General features: G+C 47.6%; 1 protein-coding gene and 1 long non-coding RNA gene across 5 annotated transcripts; both read right to left on the bottom strand.

Annotated features, from left to right (window-relative positions):
• Positions 1-66: 66 nt before the first annotated feature.
• LOC146701019 (ATP-binding cassette sub-family D member 3) lies at positions 67-20,231 on the bottom strand. Of its 4 annotated transcripts, XM_085467367.1 has the most exons (23): positions 20,059-20,231; positions 19,517-19,547; positions 19,329-19,427; positions 18,360-18,448; positions 17,068-17,137; positions 16,703-16,800; positions 16,148-16,271; positions 14,820-14,876; positions 13,924-14,066; positions 13,782-13,851; positions 13,530-13,599; positions 13,281-13,378; positions 11,618-11,709; positions 11,329-11,420; positions 11,185-11,251; positions 11,046-11,109; positions 10,746-10,823; positions 10,599-10,664; positions 10,141-10,230; positions 9,953-10,072; positions 3,155-3,259; positions 2,325-2,381; positions 67-1,540 (listed from the first exon to the last, which is right to left on the bottom strand). In XM_085467367.1, exons 1-23 carry the CDS (start codon positions 20,163-20,165, stop codon positions 1,463-1,465), a joined length of 1,965 nt encoding a protein of 654 aa, XP_085323493.1. In that variant the 5' UTR covers positions 20,166-20,231; the 3' UTR covers positions 67-1,462. The 4 variants fall into 4 exon arrangements, with proteins under 4 accessions (XP_085323493.1, XP_085323492.1, XP_085323491.1 ...); XM_085467366.1 differs by lacking the exons at positions 17,068-17,137; positions 20,059-20,231 and adding an exon at positions 18,017-18,086 and having other exon boundaries at positions 19,517-20,052; XM_085467365.1 differs by lacking the exon at positions 20,059-20,231 and having other exon boundaries at positions 19,517-20,052.
• Positions 20,232-22,557: 2,326 nt separating this feature from the next.
• LOC146701018 (uncharacterized) lies at positions 22,558-23,362 on the bottom strand. Its single transcript, XR_014922342.1, has 3 exons — positions 23,010-23,362; positions 22,806-22,923; positions 22,558-22,675 (listed from the first exon to the last, which is right to left on the bottom strand). It is a non-coding gene; the product is annotated as an uncharacterized LOC146701018 (long non-coding RNA).
• Between the last annotated feature and the right edge of the window lie 712 nt (positions 23,363-24,074).

Here is a 24,074-nt window from a genome sequence, read left to right as displayed (position 1 = left end):
CTGGAAACGTTGGGCTGTTCTAAAACGTTACAAATCCATCTCTCTGTGGATGCACAGACACAAAAATCGTTTCTACAACTCTTTATTTCATTAATCTGAGGTGAGATAACATTAATTATAGAAAATACCAACACAGTTAAGGCTCCCCTTTACATTTTTAAAACATTAGTATAAGGTACAAACCCCCAAGACAAACACAGTCCCACCACCCACAGAATCTACATTTCATTCATGGAAATTAGTAATGACACATCGGGAAGGGAAATGCTCAAAGTCATGATTTGGTGTTTAAGTGTGGACCAGTTTTATCATCACTGATCAAAAACAGGAGAAGGTGCAGCTTGACAACCACCAGGTTCAAATGACTTGAGCTCCAGAAACACAGCTCGTGCCGTTACCAACAGTTTTTCATAAAAACGCTGCACTTAACGAGCTGCATTCTGCTTCTCCATCTCTCCACTGTTTGTTTGTCCGATCACACAGTCAAGATATTCAGACCAGCTTTATAAACAAGAGCAAAGTTCTGGAAAACTACAGGCTGCCGTCTGTGACAGTACTTATGTGTTTAACAAGAAACAACCACAGGCCTCGATAACTTTGTCCCACAGCCAGAGAAAAAGTCATCGAGCAAACTTGTTTTAACTCCATGACACATTTAGACGGCCTTTATCCTTCGGCTTTGAGAGGAGGGGAAACAGCCAGTAATGACAGAAGCAGCAAGCACATTTATGCCATCAGATAAGGGGTCCCTCCCCACAAACTCCCCCACAGGTATTCGTTATGACCCACAGCTACATGTGAAAGTTGAAATGCTTGCTGGCGTCGTCACCTGTAGGTGGAGTGCCAGATGTCCCCCTGGTACCACAATTGAAAACAACAAACAAAAACAAATAAGCCGTCATTGTGAATCTGAACCAAGTTTAGCTAAAGGTTAGCCGAGAGCGAGGCGGACCCAGAGTGAGAAATGTGAGTGGTTGCAACAAGGCGAGATGTCCTGTGTGATGTGTTTGTGATGCCACAGGATTCGCCTCCTCACAACTGCTTCCATAAATGAGCTCATTAAAACATTAATTACGAGTGAAGGACCGTCCAACGGTCAACTCTCATCTTCAGTCAGAAGCTCCCAGACAGACACATGTAGGCAGCATCACACTCACATGAAGAACAGCTCCTGCTCCTCATTACAAGCAAACCTGGTACTGTTATGATCCATGACTGCAGTGGTGACACAGTAGCATGAGTCTACTTCTTAGTGTGAAATAGCCTAAAGGCCGGAAACAGACGTTTGGCAGTGAACAAATTATTGTTTCGACAGGACAACAGTGATAAGGATTTAACAGTGCGTAGTTTGAACTGCTGCCACGAGTGCAACCCACCCACCAAACAAAAACACTAAACAGAAAGAACACAGGACGGGTTTCTAAATCAACAGGAAGTCTGCGCCAGTGTCAGCAGCTGGTAGTTATGAACCAAACTCGACTGTTTCCTCTGTGATGGGCTTGAACTCGTAGTTTCCTCGTCCATCCATGTGCAGATAATACTACAGGACAGATCCAGAAACACAGAGTGAGTGTGGGAAGGAGAGAAATAAAGAGACCAGTGGGTTAAAACACATTTACCAATACAAAGATGTTTACAACAGCAAAGAGACCAGTTACAAATGTAACCATGTGTCAGATGGTTAGGTAACAGTAAGCACCAAGATCAACATGTTTCTGTACACACATGAAGAAGACCTGGGAGGTCCGTCACTATTCACAGGTTACTCTACAGTGACACAAAGACTTTGTTGTCATTGGTTGACTATACTGCACAAACTAATGAGCAGTAATCCAATGAGACATCAAGGAGGCTCAGGATAAGCTCAGTCATAAAAGCACCAGCACGTCGTAGCATTGACCGTTTCACTGACGTTAGCATAGCGGTGACAGCATGGATCCGAGCACAGCTTCAACCAATAGGATTCCTCTCTTCATGATCGCGACCAATAAGATCAAGAGACTCAGCGGCCAACATTACACAGTGTGTGGCACATCACATACTGTACAGTTTATCAACACTGGACATCGTAATGACTCTGCTTCTAATCATAGTGAGTAGATGAGGGGGGAAGCTTTGGTGCCCCTGAAACAACAAACCACCCTGAATACAGTTTGTTTGAAGCCTTAATCACTGAACGTTACAGACGTGTTAGTCTGAACTATGCACAGACTCACTGCTCCCAAATCTGCACTATGAGTGGTCTGCTCAGCCTCAACAATGAAGCCGAGCGCTGACACAATGACAGGATCTGCACTTTGAATCATAAGAACATCCAGTCCTACCTCATGATGTTTCCACAGGGATTTCCTGTGAGACACAGTGAACAAGGTGATGCCCACCTGTTGAGATAAAAAACAAACCCCCGTTTTAAAGAACACCATGGTGAGATTTTGCCACATCATCTCCAACCCTGCTGCAAAAGCTCATAGTGTGCTACGGCCCCAGCAGGGCCTCCTTCCAAATGGACCTGTTCATACAGCTGACCCCCATCAGAGTTTAAAGGTACTTCAGGCCAGAGAAAGGTGAGCTCTAGTGCCAGAGAGCCTTGTTGGGTAGCAGCCAGTGAGCTGTGTGGTGGCTGATTAACTAACTAACGCTTCTGACTTTTCAGCTTTTTGACCAACACCTCAGTTTTGTTGCTCTTTCTTCAAAGCTGATAGCAGCTTCTGCATGTCTGAGTTTAGTTAGTAGTAGAAGCTGCATGCTCAGGACTGGCTAAGCCCTCTGAGGTTGATCTGGATTCAGTGACTTGACAGCTTCAGTTTAGACTGACAACAGTTAAAGGAGGGCGCTGGACAGATGCTATTCTGAAAGCAATGAATTCAGATCAAGGTCAGTCCCTGACATCACTGAGAAGTCAAACTAACATTTAACTGTTCAGTTTCTGTAAACAGGGAAACTTCTAGAAACCAATGAATTCCAAGATGCACTTTGATATGACTGAATGAAGAAATGATTAAACTGGACGGGAGGAGTCGTGCCAGTGAGCAGGTTCACATAATTTAGGTACTCTCTAACTGGCCCCAGTTCAGCAGAGCCCCCCCAACAAATGTGGGCCCAGACGTAAACGAATGTGCTCATGTGCTATATTTATGTATATGCAAAGACATACCGTCCTGCAATGGGTGTAGATGTAATCCTCAACATCCACACTCACTGCACTGGTGCACTCATCCAGGATCGCAAACTGGGGCTTGTGGTAGAACAGTCTGGCCATCTACATGAAATAGATGTGTTAGGTAAGTCAGTCACTGCTGTTCCAAAAGTTGACCAGTTGACTGAAAATGATACTCAAATCCACAGCCACAGGGCAACTCCTGCATCACACTGCCGGTTTAGGTGTGAGAATAAAGCGCTCCTTCAAATGTGTCTGTTAGCAAGCAGAGAAGGGCTTTCATCCCCCGCAGGCCCGACCCCGCAGAGGGTGAAAGCCCAAACTTCATGCATCTGCCAAACCATGACTGGTTGGGCCAGAAAAACAAAGGAGCGACAGTGGAGGTGACAGTGGAGGTGTAAGTAGAGGTGACAGTAAAGGTGTCAGTGGAGGTGACAGTGGAGGTGTAAGTAGAGGTGACAGTGGAGGTGACAGTAGAGGTGACAGTAAAGGTGTCAGTGGAGGTGTCAGTGGAGGTGAAAGTGGAGGTGAAAGTGGAGGTGAAAGTGGAGGTGACAGTAGAGGTGTCAGTAAAGGTGTCAGTGGAGGTGTCAGTGGAGGTGTCAGTGGAGGTGAAAGTGGAGGTGACAGTGGAAGTGAAAGTGGAGGTGTCAGTGGAGGTGTCAGTGGAGGTGACAGTGGAAGTGAAAGTGGAGGTGTCAGTGGAGGTGTCAGTAGAAGTGAAAGTGGAGGTGTCAGTGGAGGTGTCAGTAGAGGTGTCAGTGGAGGTGACAGTGGAGGTGACAGTGGAGGTGACAGTGGAAGTGAAAGTGGAGGTGTCAGTGGAGGTGTCAGTGGAGGTGACAGTGGAGGTGACAGTAGAGGTGACAGTGGAGGTGTCAGTGGAGGTGTCAGTAGAGGTGACAGTAGAGGTGTCAGTGGAGGTGTCAGTGGAGGTGACAGTGGAGGTGTCAGTGGAAGTGAAAGTGGAGGTGTCAGTGGAGGTGTCAGTAGAGGTGTCAGTAGAGGTGTCAGTGGAGGTGTCAGTAGCGGTGTCAGTGGAGGTGTCAGTGGAGGTGACAGTAGAGGTGACAGTAGAGGTGTCAGTGGAGGTGTCAGTAGAGGTGACAGTAGAGGTGTCAGTAAAGGTGTCAGTGGAGGTGTCAGTAGAGATGTCAGTAAAGGTGTCAGTGGAGGTGTCAGTAGAGATGTCAGTAAAGGTGTCAGTGGAGGTGTCAGTAGAGATGTCAGTAAAGGTGTCAGTGGAGGTGTCAGTAGAAGTGAAAGTGGAGGTGTCAGTGGAGGTGACAGTGGAGGTGTCAGTAGGAGTGAAAGTGGAGGTGTCAATGGAGGTGACAGTGGAGGTGACAGTAGAGGTGACAGTAGAGGTGTCAGTGGAGGTGTCAGTGGAGGTGACAGTAGAGGTGACAGTAGAGGTGTCAGTAAAGGTGTCAGTGGAGGTGTCAGTAGAGATGTCAGTAAAGGTGTCAGTGGAGGTGTCAGTAGAGATGTCAGTAAAGGTGTCAGTGGAGGTGTCAGTAGAGATGTCAGTAAAGGTGTCAGTGGAGGTGTCAGTAGAGATGTCAGTAAAGGTGTCAGTGGAGGTGTCAGTAGAGATGTCAGTAAAGGTGTCAGTGGAGGTGTCAGTAGAGATGTCAGTAAAGGTGTCAGTGGAGGTGTCAGTAGAAGTGAAAGTGGAGGTGTCAGTGGAGGTGACAGTGGAGGTGTCAGTAGGAGTGAAAGTGGAGGTGTCAGTGGAGGTGACAGTGGAGGTGTCAATAGAGGTGACAGTGAGGTGTCAGTAGAGGTGAAAGTGGAGGTGACAGTAGAGGTGACAGTGGAGGTGACAGTGAGGTGTCAGTAGAGGTGAAAGTGGAGGTGTCAGTGGAGGTGACAGTGGAGGTGTCAGTAGAGATGTCAGTAAAGGTGTCAGTGGAGGTGTCAGTAGAGGTGACAGTAGAGGTGTCAGTAAAGGTGTCAGTGGAGGTGTCAGTAGAGATGTCAGTAAAGGTGTCAGTGGAGGTGTCAGTAGAAGTGAAAGTGGAGGTGTCAGTGGAGGTGACAGTGGAGGTGTCAGTAGGAGTGAAAGTGGAGGTGTCAGTGGAGGTGACAGTGGAGGTGACAGTGGAGGTGACAGTGGAGGTGACAGTGGAGGTGTCAATAGAGGTGACAGTGAGGTGTCAGTGGAGGTGACAGTGGAGGTGTCAGTAGAGGTGAAAGTGGAGGTGTCAGTGGAGGTGACAGTAGAGGTGACAGTAGAGGTGACAGTAGAGGTGTCAGTGGAGGTGTCAGTGGAGGTGACAGTAGAGGTGTCAGTGGAGGTGACAGTGAGGTGTCAGTAGAGGTGAAAGTGGAGGTGTCAGTGGAGGTGACAGTGGAGGTGTCAGTAGAGGTGAAAGTGGAGGTGTCAGTGGAGGTGACAGTAGAGGTGACAGTAGAGGTGTCAGTGGAGGTGACAGTAGAGGTGTCAGTAGAGATGTCAGTGGAGGTGACAGTGGAGGTGAAAGTGGAGGTGACAGTGGAGGTGACAGTGGAGGTGTCAATAGAGGTGACAGTGGAGGTGACAGTGAGGTGTCAGTAGAGGTGAAAGTGGAGGTGTCAGTGGAGGTGACAGTGGAGGTGTCAGTAGAGGTGAAAGTGGAGGTGACAGTGGAGGTGTCAGTGGAGGTGTCAGTAGAGGTGAAAGTGGAGGTGACAGTGAGGTGTCAGTGGAGGTGACAGTAGAGGTGACAGTAGAGGTGTCAGTGGAGGTGTCAGTGGAGGTGACAGTAGAGGTGACAGTAGAGGTGTCAGTAGAGGTGACAGTGGAGGTGAAAGTGGAGGTGAAAGTGGAGGTGTCAGTGGAGGTGACAGTAGAGGTGACAGTAGAGGTGACAGTAGAGGTGACAGTGGAGGTGTCAGTAGAGGTGACAGTAGAGGTGAAAGTGGAGGTGAAAGTGGAGGTGTCAGTAGAGGTGTCAGTGGAAGTGACAGTGGAGGTGACAGTGGAGGTGACAGTGGAGGTGACAGTGGAGGTGACAGTGGAGGTGTCAGTAGAGGTGACAGTGGAGGTGACAGTGGAGGTGACAGTAGAGGTGAAAGTGGAGGTGAAAGTGGAGGTGACAGTAGAGGTGACAGTAGAGGTGTCAGTGGAGGTGTCAGTGGAGGTGACAGTGGAGGTGACAGTGGAGGTGACAGTGGAGGTGTCAGTGGAGGTGACAGTGGAGGTGACAGTGGAGGTGACAGTAGAGGTGACAGTGGAGGTGACAGTAGAGGTGAAAGTGGAGGTGACAGTAGAGGTGACGGTAAAGGTGTCAGTGGAGGTGTCAGTAGAGGTGTCAGTGGAAGTGACAGTAGAGGTGACAGTGGAGGTGACAGTAAAGGTGTCAGTGGAGGTGTCAGTGGAGGTGTCAGTGGAGGTGTCAGTGGAGGTGTCAGTAGAGGTGACAGTGGAGGTGTCAGTAGAGGTGACAGTGGAGGTGACAGTAGAGGTGACGGTAAAGGTGTCAGTGGAGGTGTCAGTAGAGGTGTCAGTGGAAGTGACAGTAGAGGTGACAGTGGAGGTGACAGTGGAGGTGTCAGTAGAGGTGACAGTGGAGGTGACAGTAGAGGTGAAAGTAGAGGTGACAGTAGAGGTGACAGTAGAGGTGTCAGTAGAGGTGACAGTGGAGGTGACAGTAGAGGTGAAAGTGGAGGTGACAGTAGAGGTGACAGTAAAGGTGTCAGTGGAGGTGTCAGTAGAGGTGTCAGTGGAAGTGACAGTAGAGGTGACAGTGGAGGTGACAGTGGAGGTGACAGTGGAGGTGAAAGTGGAGGTGTCAGTAGAGGTGTCAGTAGAGGTGTCAGTGGAAGTGACAGTGGAAGTGACAGTGGAGGAGGTGACAGTGGAGGTGACAGTGGAGGTGACAGTGGAGGTGACAGTAGAGGTGTCAGTAGAGGTGACAGTGGAGGTGTCAGTAGAGGTGTCAGTAGAGGTGTCAGTAGAGGTGACAGTAAAGGTGACAGTAGAGGTGACAGTGGAGGTGACAGTGGAGGTGACAGTGGAGGTGACAGTAGAGTTGACAGTAGTGGAGGTGACAGTGGAGGTGACAGTAGAGGTGACATTGGAGGTGTCAGTAGAGGTGACAGTGGAGGTGACAGTAGAGGTGACAGTGGAGGTGTCAGTAGAGGTGACAGTGGAGGTGACAGTAGAGGTGACAGTGGAGGTGACAGTGGAGGTGTCAGTAGAGGTGACAGTAGAGGTGACAGTAGAGGTGACAGTGGAGGTGACAGTGGAGGTGACAGTGGAGGTGTCAGTGGAGGTGTCAGTGGAGGTGTCAGTAGAGGTGTCAGTAGAGGTGTCAGTAGAGGTGTCAGTGGAGGTGACAGTAGAGGTGTCAGTGGAGGTGTCAGTAGAGGTGTCAGTAGAGGTGACAGTAGAGGTGAAAGTGGAGGTGACAGTAGAGGTGTCAGTAAAGGTGTCAGTGGAGGTGTCAGTAGAAGTGAAAGTGGAGGTGTCAGTGGAGGTGACAGTGGAGGTGTCAGTAGAGGTGACAGTGGAGGTGTCAGTAGAGGTGTCAGTAGAGGTGACAGTAGAGGTGTCAGTAGAGGTGACAGTAGAGGTGAAAGTGGAGGTGACAGTAGAGGTGTCAGTAAAGGTGTCAGTGGAGGTGTCAGTAGAAGTGAAAGTGGAGGTGTCAGTGGAGGTGACAGTGGAGGTGTCAGTAGAGGTGACAGTGGAGGTGTCAGTGGCGGTGACAGTGGTGGTGTCAGTAGAGGTGACAGTGGAGGTGTCAGTAGAGGTGACAGTGGAGGTGACAGTGGAGGTGACATTGAGGTGTCAGTGGAGGTGTCAGTGGAGGTGTCAGTGGAGGTGTCAGTGGAGGTGTCAGTGGAGGTGTCAGTGGAGGTGACAGTGGAGGTGACAGTGGAGGTGACAGTAGAGGTGTCAGTGGAGGTGTCAGTAGAGTTTACAGTAGAGTTGACAGTAGTGGAGGTGTCAGTGGAGGTGACAGTAGAGTTGACAGTAGTGGAGGTGACAGTGGAGGTGACAGTGGAGGTGACAGTGGAGGTGACAGTGGAGGTGTCAGTGGAGGTGTCAGTAGAGGTGACAGTGGAGGTGACAGTAGAGGTGAAAGTGGAGGTGACAGTAGAGGTGACGGTAAAGGTGTCAGTGGAGGTGTCAGTAGAGGTGTCAGTGGAAGTGACAGTAGAGGTGAAAGTGGAGGTGACAGTGGAGGTGACAGTGGAGGTGTCAGTAGAGGTGACAGTGGAGGTGTCAGTGGAGGTGACAGTAGAGGTGAAAGTAGAGGTGACAGTAGAGGTGACAGTAAAGGTGTCAGTGGAGGTGTCAGTGGAGGTGTCAGTGGAGGTGACAGTAGAGGTGTCAGTGGAGGTGACAGTGGAGGTGACAGTGGAGGTGACAGTGGAGGTGTCAGTGGAGGTGTCAGTGGAGGTGTCAGTAGAGGTGACAGTGGAGGTGACAGTAGAGGTGAAAGTGGAGGTGACAGTAGAGGTGACGGTAAAGGTGTCAGTGGAGGTGTCAGTAGAGGTGTCAGTGGAAGTGACAGTAGAGGTGACAGTGGAGGTGAAAGTGGAGGTGACAGTGGAGGTGAAAGTGGAGGTGTCAGTAGAGGTGTCAGTAGAGGTGTCAGTGGAAGTGACAGTGGAAGTGACAGTGGAGGAGGTGACAGTGGAGGTGTCAGTGGAGGTGACAGTGGAGGTGTCAGTGGAGGTGTCAGTAGAGGTGACAGTGGAGGTGACAGTAGAGGTGAAAGTGGAGGTGACAGTAGAGGTGACAGTGGAAGTGACAGTAGAGGTGACAGTGGAGGTGACAGTGGAGGTGAAAGTGGAGGTGACAGTGGAGGTGACAGTGGAGGTGAAAGTGGAGGTGTCAGTAGAGGTGTAAGTAGAGGTGTCAGTGGAAGTGACAGTGGAAGTGACAGTGGAGGAGGTGACAGTGGAGGTGTCAGTGGAGGTGACAGTGGAGGTGACAGTAGAGGTGTCAGTAGAGGTGACAGTGGAGGTGTCAGTAGAGGTGTCAGTAGAGGTGACAGTAAAGGTGACAGTAGAGGTGACAGTGGAGGTGACAGTGGAGGTGACAGTGGAGGTGACAGTGGAGGTGTCAGTGGAGGTGACAGTAGAGTTGACAGTAGTGGAGGTGACAGTGGAGGTGACAGTAGAGGTGACAGTAGAGGTGACATTGGAGGTGTCAGTAGAGGTGACAGTGGAGGTGACAGTAGAGGTGACAGTGGAGGTGTCAGTAGAGGTGACAGTGGAGGTGTCAGTAGAGGTGACAGTAGAGGTGACAGTGGAGGTGACAGTGGAGGTGTCAGTAGAGGTGACAGTGGAGGTGACAGTAGAGGTGTCAGTAGAGGTGTCAGTGGAGGTGACAGTAGAGGTGTCAGTGGAGGTGACAGTAGAGGTGTCAGTGGAGGTGTCAGTAGAGGTGTCAGTAGAGGTGACAGTAGAGGTGAAAGTGGAGGTGACAGTAGAGGTGTCAGTAAAGGTGTCAGTGGAGGTGTCAGTGGAGGTGTCAGTGGAGGTGACAGTAGAGTTGACAGTAGTGGAGGTGACAGTGGAGGTGACAGTGGAGGTGACAGTGGAGGTGACAGTGGAGGTGTCAGTGGAGGTGTCAGTGGAGGTGACAGTAGAGGTGTCAGTAGAGGTGTCAGTGGAGGTGTCAGTAGAGGTGTCAGTAGAGTTGACAGTAGAGTTGACAGTAGTGGAGGTGACAGTGGAGGTGACAGTGGAGGCCTGAAGAGTTTAACACATGTTTATGGCTGTTCAGCATAAATATGCAAACCAATGGCTGGTGTGTGCTTTTCAGCATGTGGAGAAGTACAACTGAGTCCTTACAGCCATCCTCTGTTTTTCCCCTCCACTGAGAACGTCCATCCAGTCCTGGACAGTATCCCAGCTGCCCTCCCGGTCCAGGATGTGACCCAGCTGAACATTATCCAGGTATTCCTTCAGCACCTGTACACAAATATAGAGTCATACACACATACACAGTGGCAGTGTGGAGGAAATCTGCAGTGTCGTACCTGATCAGAGATGCCTTTCCTTTTTTGTTCTTCATGGGTGTCGGGGTAAATGACTTGGTCCCTCAGAGAACCCAGAGTCATGTAGGGTCTCTGGACAGAAACAGAGGAGGACTTGTGAAGGGATGCATTAATGCTGTGCTTTCCAAGCTGACCCTTAAACGTGTTGTGGGTAACATCTCCGCAGAGACCTACACTCCAAACAATATTTGGGCATGAAATGAGCATCTACTGAAGAATCGCTCAGACCTGTGTTTACACACAGGAGGCTTTAACACACTAGCATGCTCCTGGTGAACAGGGAGGTTGTGAAAAGTGCAGGAAGCCAGTGAGACTCTGGAGTAGTCTATAAATAAACTCTGACAGTGTTGTGTTTTATCCCGTCTCATTTTTAGAGACCATCTTCCTCAAACTGCATCAGAGTTAAAGTAAAGCTCACACATCGCCTCCTGAAGACTCACCTGTGGGACGTAGAAAAGCTTCCCCCTCTCAGGTTTTGTCAGATGCCCACCAAACAGAGGCCACAGCTAAAACACAACCAAATAAATCCACATCATAAAAGTAAAACCAGCTTGAGATGAAACTGATTACTGATGGTGCAGCCCTACCTCTCCCAGCACCCTGAACAGGGAGCTCTTCCCACAGCCGTTGGGTCCACACACAAGAACATTAGTGCCAGACTTCACCTTCAGAAAAGAGAGAACAGCGTCTACACAACGTCCCATTGAACATCAGACACAGGGACAAAGCTATCTGAGCCCCGGCTGATCTCAGGTAGACAGCATCACACATACATGCAGCCACGAAAAGTTTGAACTGTGTCAGCACACCACTGAGTGAAATAAGTATTTGATCCTAAAACATGTCGTAGTACTCGATGGAGATGAGGTAATGCATGCACACTTTACTTCAAACGTAAGATTTCTGATCAGGATGTCTCCATTGGGTGTTGCTAGGGGAGTATTCTCAAATCTGCAGAGAGGAAAACATAAATCACACTCGATATCGCACTAAAGCACAAAGTGAAACCACACAAGCAGCACATACTTGATGAGGTTGTCTTTGTTAATAATTTGACCACTGCCCGGGACCAGTTTCTCTGCAGCATCTGCTTCTAAACACAGCGGAAAAACAAATGATGATGGCAGCTGTCGCAAATCCACTTCACAGTACATCAGGACTCATGCGTACCCTTCTCCTGCTGGGACACCATGGTGCGCTCGTATTTGCCAGCATTAAGGTCCTTGAGCACCTTCATCAGTTCAACGATACGAGCCGTGAACCTGTCGGGGGCACAATTCAACACATCCTCAGTGAACAGCACACCAGCTGTGTTTGGAAACACACTACACAACCCAGACAGCCAGCGCTCATCATGCCAGTGCTGTAGGACATTATTATCCATTTAAAGATGAGCAGTCAAATCTAAGCTCTAAGGAAATATTGGCTCAAAGCACAGCTCCCCCTTCTGCACACTCACCCTGAGAGCCGGCTCATCTCCCGGCCAGCCAGAACAATCCTGCCCAGGGCCTGGGACATTCTCAGCAGCATCCTGCCGCTCTGGTAGTAGTCCTACGAACAGCAATCAGTCAAACCTCAAAGCCCAAACATTACTACAGCAGTTTGTTAAAGCTGCGCTCCTGCTGCACGTCCCGACTGCAGCATAAACATACAGTTAATAAAGCATTAAATCTATGTGTGAAAACTAATTATGCTGGACGTCTAACATGAGGACTGAAGGGACGCCACATCGTTGGACAGACATGAAAATGATCAGGACAGAATCCGAGTTCACAGACACCCTGAAAAATCAAATCAATCATGGACCCTTTCACAGATCTGGAATCAGTCGGCACGGAGCTCCCGGATAGTTGGAGGCGGAGCCTGGCAGCAGATAGACTGAAGCACGGAGCCATTTAAAGGCAACACTTCATCCTCCAGATACTCCACTGTTGCCACAGGAGGCTGGACACACCAGTGGGAATTCCCATTCCATGATCCATATATAACTCCGCTCTGAGAGTCAACAGCATCGCAGCATAGTGTGCAATATAATTGCATGCTGCATGTCCCCTCTTTGCTGTGATCAGTGTTAGAGTTGGTGCTCTAAAGTGTAATGCATCACACATATTGCACAGAAGTGTTTACTTTACTTTCCTGTTTGTTACATAATGACCTGAAACGCATCCTTACCATTGAATAGAAAGCCACAGGTCTGCAGTGCCACACTACACATGGCACCAGAACACTTTTTATGTCCGATACCACAAATTTGGATATCTGCCGATACCTAAATTAATCTGATATAGTGTCTTTTTTATAAATATCTTGCTGCATTTTGTATAAGTTCATACTCAAGTTTTTAAAAACAAGAGACTGAAGCTATTCTGTTATACACAGAATACACTGCAGCCAAAACATCTTATAGTTCAGCAACACTGATCAATCTAATAAAGTTAAACCTGCACCATCCTCCCTATTCTGGTATTTTAAAGAGTACTTAGCAGAAATATTAAACTAACTAACAGGGTCGCCAACTTATAGCAACAATATTAGGTAACCACCGTCCACCTCACAATGCTTAATCGACATAATCAACTTTAATTTAATGCACATGTAAAACCAAAGCACAGAAATCAATTTTTCTACAATATCTGTGGATTCAACATCGTTCTTCAACAGAACTGCACAGATGGTTCCCAAAGTACTGTAGCTTACTAGAGTATATTAGACGTAATAGTTCCTATATACAGTAATGGACTTCTATACATTTAATCCGATCACCACTTTGTAAGATTCAGATAATTATTTAATAAAAGCGAGACATTTTAAATGAGAATAAGAAAGAAAAGTCTCTTTTGAGCCCCCCTCTCCCCGTTAATGCCACGATCCCACGATCACCTGACCCAAACTCAACGTAACACCTGTTCGTCCCGTCTGATGCTGCCAGGTTACACCTCAGACTGTACCTCCTGCTGCCACAGTGCTATCAGAGGACAAAGTCAAGGTTGTTCTAGCGATGCTGACAGAAGCTACAGTTCATTATTACATTTGTAATCTAGATCATCGCGGCTTTAACAAATGTCAGGATTTATAAAGTACTCTTTCAGACGCGTGTTAAGTTACAGTACAGCTCCGCTCACCTCCAGCAGCTCCGAGTGTGTGCTGTGTGTGTGCCGTGGATGGGAAAGGTTCAGGAACGGCCGGCTAACCACCAGATATCCCACCACGGTGGCCAGATCTGCAAAGGAACAGCACGTGCACACACAGGACGACGCTTTATGTTGTTGGGGTGAACGTGATGAAAATGGCTTCATTCTGTCAGTTACAGGCTGTTACTGATGCTCGGTGGAGGACTGGACGAGGAGCACGTCAGCAAAACAGCTACTTACACTTAGCAATTATACTGTCCACGACACCCATAGAGAACCGGAAGAAGATGAAGTCATGCAGGTGGTCCACCTGGAAGGACAGTCTGGATTACACTCCCATATTCACTCTAGTTACCAGGAACTGGACATTTCTCCTGCTTTACTGGTTTCATCCTTCAAAAGCAAAATGTTTGCATCTTCTAAGTTTCTCTACATGAGTACTTACTGAGGTCAAGCACAGTCCCTCAGCCTGGGTAACCCAGGGCTACTCACCAGTTTCTGGAAAACGCTATGAATGGTCTGTTTTTCCCTCTTGTTCCCATTGTAGAAGGCAATCTCCTCACTGATGAGAAGATGCATCGTTAACAAACACGCCAGGCCTGCACAGTAACAGACGAGTGGCTGACAGGCTTACCTGTTGGTGATGAGGCGAGAGTTCACGTAGCGGTACTCGCCCTCGTAACGCTGCTCAGTCACGGTCATCTTGCCCACTGGCCTCCTTAATCTGGTCAGGAACAGCCCTGAGATCAGCAGGTAGACCATCATGCTGGCTGGACCCTAGGTGATGATGAATACAGAGACAGCAGCACACCTGAGCTTAAGATGTGCCCGCGGCAAACAATGAGAAGACGTAACAGATGTAAGGAGGTGGACCCTCACTGGAGGAAATATCCTGGTCAAAAACGACTTCGACAGTCCTTTGATTGAGTAGAAATACTTCAGTACTATTGGAGGCCACCTGAACTCTGGTTAGACACGTTTATTCTGGTACAACACAGTAGCACAACCTCGGGATTGTTTGAGTTCAGAAGGAGAACTTTAGGTGTTTATGTTGGACCAGACAGCGATCGACCCACCGACCTTCAGCCATCGCAGGCTTTGGACCAAGCTCTGTCCTCCAACGCACAAATTAAAGAAACATGCACACTGACAGACGCCTAAAGAAGGGAAGGTCAGAAGCATGTCTTTGTGGAAGCACACAATGGGAGCTGTGGTAACGCACAACAGTCATACTGTGGAAGAAAGCTGTGTGAGCACACATGTACACAGAGGGCTTCAAGCAGCAGCTCTCCTCTTGTTGGACAGCTAGATGGAGGAGATGCAGATGTCAGGGTGATTTGTAGCAGAGGGAAAGACAGGAAGCGTTTCATGATGAGGAGGAAGGTGATTTCTGCTGACTCAGGAGTCCTGCTACAACCAGCCCAGACAAGCCTACAGCTGACAGTGCTGATCACACAGACCTGAGAACCAACAGGAATCATTGTACTCGTTCCATCCCAAAATAAAGACATTTCTTGGAAACTTGCTTACCTGGGCACCGATGGCACTTGTCAGTTTGAAGATGTACAGGCCAATATCTAACAGAGGCTGCAGGACACAAACAGGAAAGAGTTAGACACAGGGAAACGCCACAGCAGGCCTCACGAGTCCAGAGCTGCTGCAGAGACACCAAACAGAAAGTGAACAGCTGTAGCTACAGACGCAAACACGTCCCGCACAGAAAGCCCCGCCCACGTGGTAGAGGGCGGCCCCACCACTGGGGCAGGGCAATATGGCCAAAAATATTTATCACCATATATTTGAAAATGTGCGATAACGATATAACTGGCGCGAGACAAAATACTTTTTCACTTGAACAAGCAGCTGTTTTATGTGCAGCTGTACAACAATGCAACAGCTTAACCAAAAGGCATTTCCAGTGGAAACTGGCCGACATATCCTCAGCATGTATATCCACACTAGCTAAAGAGCTGCTTTGCAGTGTGCCCAATAAATAAGTCAAACATGTCTTTTTTGGGATTATAAGAAAACCAAACTCGACTCGTTCTTCTTGCTTCCTGCACTTCGTACCATCGATTCATTAATGTTGAATTCTCTCACAGCTGCTCTGTTCTCATGATCGACTGCGCCACTGATGGACTTTAAAATCCACTTCATGCACATGTCTTAACAGGAGCCATTTGGGCTCCTTATGCACACAATACTGTAATATTATGTTGAAGCACAGTGCGTATCACAGTGCGTATCACAGTGCGCATCACTCCACCAGGCTCCAGTCTGCGGCTTCGTAGCTTAGCAAAGTTGTACTGAAACATTTTGACATGAGCGCCGTGGACATAAAATCGGTTTGAGGTCAGTAAGCACAACCAGAATTCATACATAAGGCGCGCTGTCGATTTTTGAGAAAATCAAAGGATTGATTTTAAGTGTGGCTTCTTTTGTGAAAAAGACGGTAATAACGACGGCCGCTTGCATGTTCTACAAAAAAAAAGTGCTTCGGTGCCTATGTGACGGACAGAAACTCAGCCAGCTCTGCACATTATACTGGTATCACAGTGAACGGTGTGATGTGGCCCAGTCCTCCCACCACTGCACCCTCAGCCTCCTGGTAACCACACCTCTGCTATCCATTTCAAAGCCCAGGCGACGATCTTGTTAAATTATTGCAGTCAGAGGTTTTTACTACATATATCCATGATATCAGTTTGACTCTGCGGTGTCACCTTGCTCTCCATCCACCCGCCCCACGGGGTGATGATACTCTGATGTGTACAGTGGATTTACATCCCACTGTGGCCGAATTACACCTGCATGATGGGGGAGTGCAGCTGATTGATCATTAACATGTATGGGAGTACCTTGCTGACGTTGGAGTACAGATCCACCACACTGTTGCAGAACTTCTCCACATCCTGTGTCAGCAGCTGGTCTGCGTTGGCTACACGGTTGTCCAAGTTTCCCATTTTGTAGTAAGTGTAACCTCTGAAGAAGCAGGAAACAGAGTGCAGCAATCACACAACAGCTCTAATCACTACGAGTCGGGTCAGAGTCCCTGTGATGGAAGAGAGGCTGACGCTGTTTGCTTTGGCTCTCCTCAGTTACATCTGCAGGGTCAAAGTTCAGTAGTGCCGAGCTGATAGTAGCAAACAAGAGAACGCTGCAGCCACACAGGCCTGGCTTACATGCATTTGAACAACATGCTCCAGGTGTTCAGTGACCACAGGCACACAGAGGCTTCAACACCACAGCCGACTGACACCGTCTCACATCTGCTCCCCAGATTTAGCAAACAAAGCCACTCGTTTCACTGAAGTTTAAATACAGCAGCCTAACCCTGCTGCTGTCAGTGTCTCACATGCACTGAAGGTGAAACCCTCTGCACACGACGAGCACAGCATCACTGGTGTACTTACTGCAGGTACTGGTTGTAGAGATGCTGGGTTAGCCTCTCACGAAACCTCAGCTTCAGCTCATTCAGACCAAACTTCAGGAAGTTGTTCACCAAGGATATCTGGAAACAGCCAGTCAGACATTCAAAGAAAGCTCCCAGGAGAACAGCGTGCAGGAACACAGCTCGAGGTGATGAAAGCCATGCAAACTACAGACAATCAGCCATGCTCAGTTTATGTCAGTGTGATAATTACACCAGTTTCTGTGCCATGAAAAGCAGTCAGTCACACAGTTAGCCAAGCAGATCATGCTAGTGTGATGATGGGATGTGGGAGCATGAAATCAACGTGGGTGTCACAAACCTCAGGACTCCAGAGTTCACACTTACAATTGGCATGAATTCAATAAACTTCAACAAGCAGATCTTGAAATCTTTAGTGGAACGACCAATAATTGCACTGCAAACCACAACAAGAACAAAGATGAGCAAACAAAGCCAAGGTCAGAGACAAACACTGAAGCTTGCTGTGTGCAATTTATGATGTGACACAAAGAGGACGGTGGATCCTGACACGGAGCAACACTGGAACACTACTCAATCTATGCATTTCCATGTTATTAGCTGCTGTGCACAGAGGCCTGAGGCGTCACTGGGCCATGTGTAAACTGCATTTGTTACATACATTACAAATATTTGTCAGATCCACCTAATCGCACAGAAAAATAACAAAATATGGCAGCCCAAACCCAAGTGCAGTGTGTGCTCGTAATTCAACATCTGCAGCAATATCAAATCTATAATCAACAGTAGTTCCGTCTGCTCTCCAGCAGCTTCGACTCCGGGATCAGAGCGTGACGGTCTCCACCGTGAAGACATGGATCAAAGCACATCTGGGTCCCGCCCAGCTCGCTCTCTCCTGGGTTTCTGACATTTGCAGAGTGCACACAGAACAAGTCTGCGTTTGAAAAACTCAGCTTCAGGCGCTTCTCAACAATGCAGCGCCTTTCACTGCTCCTACAAAGATGCAGCACTCGTACGCAGCGCTTTGTGTGCCAGGGTCATGTGACACTTGAAACGGCGCACACAGTCTCTGAAGCAGAACAAGTTCATACTACACGCCACGTCTGACCAGCTGCAGGTCGAGCCAGCTGATCCAGAGCCGGCGGCCGGAGTAATGAGCACACACTGAACAGCATTCCAGTGAACCTGTGCCAGGATGTTACACGTCCCCATGACGACCACAGGTCAGCGTTGTACCTCACAGACCGCACACAAAGCAGATGTTAGAGCTACCATGTTAATGGCTTCTTCTAACACAGCACTTGTTGACAGTTACCCCTGGTATGACTGACATGTAGGAACAAAAGTGCGTGTTGAACACACGGCTGTCTCTGCTTATAATACCACTGTGAAGAACCAAAACACAGTCATCAGTTCCTGTAAAGACAGCAAAGCAGAATCCACGTTACGTTTTCAAACTTTCATTGTGTGAGCAGCAGCAGAGAAAGCCGGGAACGCCCCCTGCTCTGCTTCGGCCTGGTAGGGCATCAACATCGCCGACGCTACGACCACACACTGCCCCGCCCCCCACTCTAGTGATTTATCACCGTCTCATCTTTGTTGTGTCGTCTGATTTACTCCTGTAACACAAAGAAACATCGTAAACACTGAAGCCTGACCTTTCGATCATGGTCCCGTTCTGGATCATCCACACGTCACAGTAGGTTCTGGCCACCAGCATGGCAGCAATAAACATCAGGTAGCCAGCCTGTGGAGGAGAGGGGAGACAGCGCCCACAGACTGGTTAGTGTGTAAAAGACTGCAGATGTTTATGGTCCTACCTTTGACTCTGCTCGTATCTAATGAACTGATGAGATAAGACGAGACCAGGAGCAGCCATGTGGCGGCGACCTTGACTTGTGGAGTTATTGTCTCTGTGTCAAAGGGCTCTGCTGCAATCACAGCAACGCTGTGGAAACTGTTTCCCAGTATCTTTCAACCATTACCAGACTCAATGTTTATGGTTGGCCCAGTCATCACTGGTCAAATAGGTGAACGGCCTCAGTGATTAGGGCTGTCACAAAACTAGAATCACAATTTAATACCAATAACCATGAAAATGTCAGAGAGCGGCCAATCGAACACCACGGGCACCAGTACGTTTCAATGGGAGGACTGGCAACAGGTGCCTTCAACATAATGCTGACCAGAAGGAAGCAAAGATGAAGAGCTGGTATCACTACGACCTTATCATCAGGTCATTACTGTCAGAGTACCATATTCATACACCTGCTGTGTTCATTTCACTGACAATGATGTGAACACAGTAACCTCACTGTGACACGAACCAAAGCAACCTGCTGATCCGGAACTTTCCGGAGCCACGTACGCTTTGTATTCTGGGAGGTCCTACAGATATGTGAGGGTCTGTACTGGCTCTTCTGCTAGTTTCTAGAATAAAGGATGCAGTGTGTACACCATGCATGAAGCCTTCAAACGCAACATCCATGTAAGGGCCGCGATCAGAAGAAATGTGCAGCATGTCTACACCGGCATGATGAACTGTCCACTGGCCTGGAGTCGAACCAAAGCACCTATATGAAGAGAGCAGTGAGTGCAGGCGGTCGCTGGTTCGAGTCCACTCTTACCTCCATGCAGAAAACGCGAGGCACCAAGACCCGGAGGATCCGGAGGATCCGGAGGAAGAAAACTTTGTCCACAGCTGCGCGATCTTTTTTGCCATCCTTCTGCATGAAGAGGTTCAGACAAGAATTAAATGCACCAAACTAAGTATTATGTAGACTTTGGACACTCCGCTCAGGGTGTTTCAACATACCTGCGTGTTCAGCACCAGGTCTGAGCTTCCTCTGAAAAACAGGGCATTAAACGATAAACACGCTGGTAACTGTGGCCTCCGCTGCCATCCTGTAGCATGAGGCCCGTTTACAGGACTCACACACGGGACTACAGCCTCAGCCTTCACCGCCTCAGAGCGACCTCTTTCCCACAACATTCACCACGTCACCTGCCAGCGGGGTTACTGCTGTCGTGGCTGACAGATAACTACACACTAGCTTATTAGATTACACACACAACTTTGGCTGACAGTACGACATTACTGAGAAAGAAACAGTAGAAGACACCAAGCCACAGAATTCTGGCTGTGCGACAGTGTGTCGGGAACACGTTATTTCTGTTCGTGTTGGGATGTATGCCGAAACAAGAGGACCCCGAAGAGCACACAGAAAACGTGCCTGCTTAGAAAGGAGCCTCGGGAGCGCCGAGCAGCGGCAGGTCGCCTGTCAGCTGCTAGCCGCTCCTCAGTAGCATGACTGTCGCTGACAACCAGCTGCTGAGCGACACACAGCAGCCGCTTACCTGTTTGACTTGGTCCGCTTCCTGTGCTTCAGCAGCACGAACACAAACAAAATGCTGCCCGCTATGGAGGAGTTCCTAGCTGTCAGATATTTACTGAAACCCGCCATGACTGGGACACAACGACCGGCCTGCGCTCCACGGTCTTTCGGACGAAGTCTTCTTCTTCTGTATCGGCGGCTGACAACGACTATAGAGATGCATTACTGCCACCTACCTGTGGCTGCAATAATAATAACAGCAATAATAATAATAATAATAATAATAATAATAGTAAATTATCATCATTATTATTTATCTATTTTTACTTTGACGCGTCAAGTACAAATGCATATAGGAATGGATGAACTGCCAAAGAGATCAGTAACAATGAATGAAAACAGTCAGTGAATAAATGTACATACAAAAAACAAATCATCATGTCTAAATGTCTATGCAAAAAATAAGCATGTGAACGCAGTGTAATATTAAATCAAAGCTGCACTTACTTTACAATAGCATGTGTTGTTTTTGTGGTTTAGTCATTTTAAAGTACCTGTAAAGTTCTTTTTATATAGAAGTTAAATTCTAACTTAAATTAGCTCAATTAGTTTAAGATGTAACCCAGCTTTAGACATAATAATCAATGATGGTGATAATGAGGTAGCTCTTCTGCCTTAAGCCATGTGCTTGGCCAGAGGTTGTTTGGTTTCCTTGATGTATAAAACAGGACAATCATCCTGGCACTTACTGGTGTATTACTACTCTAATAGTGTATTACTAATCTGTGCCGGGGGACTGTGGGTGGACTGCTTTTTGGCGTAGCATGTTTTGGGGTTAAAAGCCATAAAAACCTGGTCTTTAGAGAAGGTATGTGTCAGCTGTTCTAATAGTACTGACACATAACCAATCATTAAAGTGTTTCATTTACACAGCAGTGTAACTGGGCCCTATGCAGTGAAGTGAGTTTGGCATACTCAGGGTTTCTGTTCGTTATCTAAGTTCACTTACCCAACACTGGTGATCAGGACAAACAGCCACACAAAGCTTGTTATTAACTTGGTCAGCTAACCCACGGTTTCCCCTGGGGTTTCTGTCCTACAGTCTAATAAAGCAAATATGGGATTCTCTACAGTAACAGGAACTGTGCACGTTTCTGTGCAATGCATGCAGTTCCACTCAACAGTTTTAGTTCTGTACACCTGCACATATAAAGGGTATTCCCCCCAGGACTGAGTCTCTATCACACTTAAAACAAGCTGTAAATGAAATGTTCTCTCAGCTTAAAGGGTTTGAAAATAGAAACATAGGCTAAATCTATCTACAAATCTGACATGAGGTCAGTGTAGGTCCATCAAGGACCACGATCCTTATAGAACAACAAATTGTTGTAAAAATGTTTTGTTCCCAACAGAAAAAACAATCAAAGAATAAACTTGCATCTTTGTGATATAAAGAGCTCTTACATTCTTCTAATAATATCACAAATGTGAAGGCCACGTATTTTATCCAAACAGCAAGAGAATTCAGAAGTTTTATTTGACACAATCAGAAACATTGTCACGTCTGCACGTCCTGCTCCAACTGTTCAGTCAAATAAAGAGTGTGAAACCTTTCTGTGTTAATGAGACCCATAATATCAAGAACATATTAGCTGCTCATCACTCTTTGCACCAACCTCTTGTTAGGATGCCTGGGTCGTTGGCCCAGGGTTTTTGAGTTTATTATATTTATCATTTCTAGTCTTTGGTTTCTTTGAGTTCTGTCTTATGGTTTATGTCTCTGTGTTCTCTAGTTGCTCTGTCTCCCCTGTCAGCTGTATCCCCTTGTCAAGTTCACGTCTCTGTGTTATGTTTCCTGTTTTACTTTGAAAGTCTGTCTCATGTAAATGCGTCTGGTTTTGCTTCCCCTGTTACGTTAGGCCTGATTTGCCCCAACTGTGTTTCCCTCCTGTTACCCATTCCCTGATGGCGCCCTCTGTGTATTTAAGCCCTGTGTTTCTCTGTGTCCGTGTCGTGATTTACCCTCATTTATGCTGTGTGTTCTGTCTGCCTGCTCATGTAAGTTTATTTGGTGTTTTGGCAGTGATGGGCAGATGAAGCTTCATGAAGCACTGAAGCTTTTCATCCAATTGGTTCACCCCAGCACAAAGCTTCTTGAAGCTTCATTTGCTCTAGCAGGACACCTACTGGACGTAAAAATATTAGTTGGCATGAATTTGAAGAGTGTGGCCTTTTGCACACAGCCTGTAAATGTCAACAACAAAAGGAGTGTGTAAAACATGTATATTGTAGTGATGGAAGTATACTGTGTATATTTATACTGGCAGTATGGGAAATGATTATTTGGAAATGCTTGAAATGGAAATGATCATTTACTGTGAGGTGAGGTGTGGTTGGGGTGTGGACAGTAGTCATGCTTTTGTAACGTTGAGGTATGGACAGCCACACACTGCCTGTTCACATTTTATTCTGTAAAAACTAAATTTTCACTGCTTTTATGACCTTTTTAGTGGGGAGAACATAGCTGGGATTTAATGATTTAACAAATCTTTTGAATCCTTTGTCCTCCACAATGCTAAATGGCTGGGAGTCCTCAATCACCATGCTGACCAGGTCTTCATCTATTTGAGATTGTTCTCCTGAGGAAAGACAATAAAGACAAAGCACAAATATAAATATCACACACGTAACTTATTACAGTTGTATAATATTGATATATCATTTAGTAACATTACTGCATGCTATATTATCATTGCATTTGATGCTCACCTGGTCTTGCTCCACAATCGGTGTTCCTCTTATTCTCATGCAAAGCTCTGTAGTGCCTAAGCATGGATGAGGTGTTGTTGTTATAGCCCAGCTCCCTGGCACATAGCAAACACTTCACCTTGTACAAAAGTACAGACAGCTCAACATAAATTGTATTGCACCATCAGTATTATGAAAATACATCTTCTGTAGAAATTTACATACCTTGTTGGGAGGAATAAGATCAAAATGTTCCCACACAGGGGAGGACATCCTCCTCTTCTTAGCTGGCTCCATTCTCTCCTGACTTTCTCTCCTCACTCTCATAAACCTCCAAACTGTCTCCAAACTCTCACTAACAACTCTCCATCAAACACCCACATTTTGATTGAAGTCTGAGGGTTTATATCGCTGTCATAGCTCGCGGCAAAGTTCGAACCGCTTCATGAACCAGTCACGTGGTACAGCCGGGCAGCGAGGCTTCGGACGTCATCATTTTCAGCTCCTCCCATAAATGAAGCAAGCCTCGATACGCGCATCGCGGAAACGCCCCCTCAATTACTCGACATAAGCTTCGAAGCCTCGATACAGAACATCATATCACTACTTTTTGGCTTTTTGTTAGCTTTTATTGCTGGAGGGCAAAACGTGAGTTTTGAAATACAGTTTTGCCTGCCGTGAGTCTGCACTTTGGGTCCTATTCCTGCCTGCACACAGCGACACCTGACAGAAGATCGCGACCAGAACATGGACCCTGCGACTCTTCAGCCTTTGAGTTTAACGCTGAGATGGAGCGGATGATTAAGCTTCTTGACGGCATTGCCCAGTCCAAGGATTTAAGGACCATGGCGGTTGGGCTAAGCGCAGTAGACGCTGTCATTCGGAGCAACCCTCGGCTAACTCAGCTTTCTACAGACACTGTGCTGGGCAACTCCATAGCTGCCTGGAGGGAGCAAGTCCGGGCTGGCGAGCTTGCTCTCTCTATTTCCACCTCCACTTCTTTACCGCTGACCCAGGACAACACACTCTCCACCTGCCTCAACGCTGCCACGGACTTCTTCTCCTTCCTCACGCCAGCCGGGACCTTGTTCGCCTGTCCTTTCGCCTGCCTTTTCCCTGGCGGCTATGTGGTCGGAGGATGAGGAGGTCGTCTCCATTTCTCCACCGGTTCCCTCTTCCAGAAGGAAACATCGCCACCGCCACTCCTCTCCCCAGTCATCTGTTCTGCAACCTGGTCCTGCTGGAGGGTCCGAGGGGCCCGTCCAGCCTTCTGTTCCCGCTGGGGGTTCT

This window comes from Copadichromis virginalis, linkage group LG9, assembly GCF_057382275.1.
Source record: "Copadichromis virginalis isolate Kocher_CV1m ecotype Utaka linkage group LG9, C_Virginalis_male_GT1.1, whole genome shotgun sequence".
NCBI classification, from domain to species: Eukaryota; Metazoa; Chordata; class Actinopteri; order Cichliformes; family Cichlidae; genus Copadichromis; species Copadichromis virginalis.
Note: the sequence above shows the minus strand (reverse complement) of the source record. Positions and strands in the feature narration are given on the sequence as shown.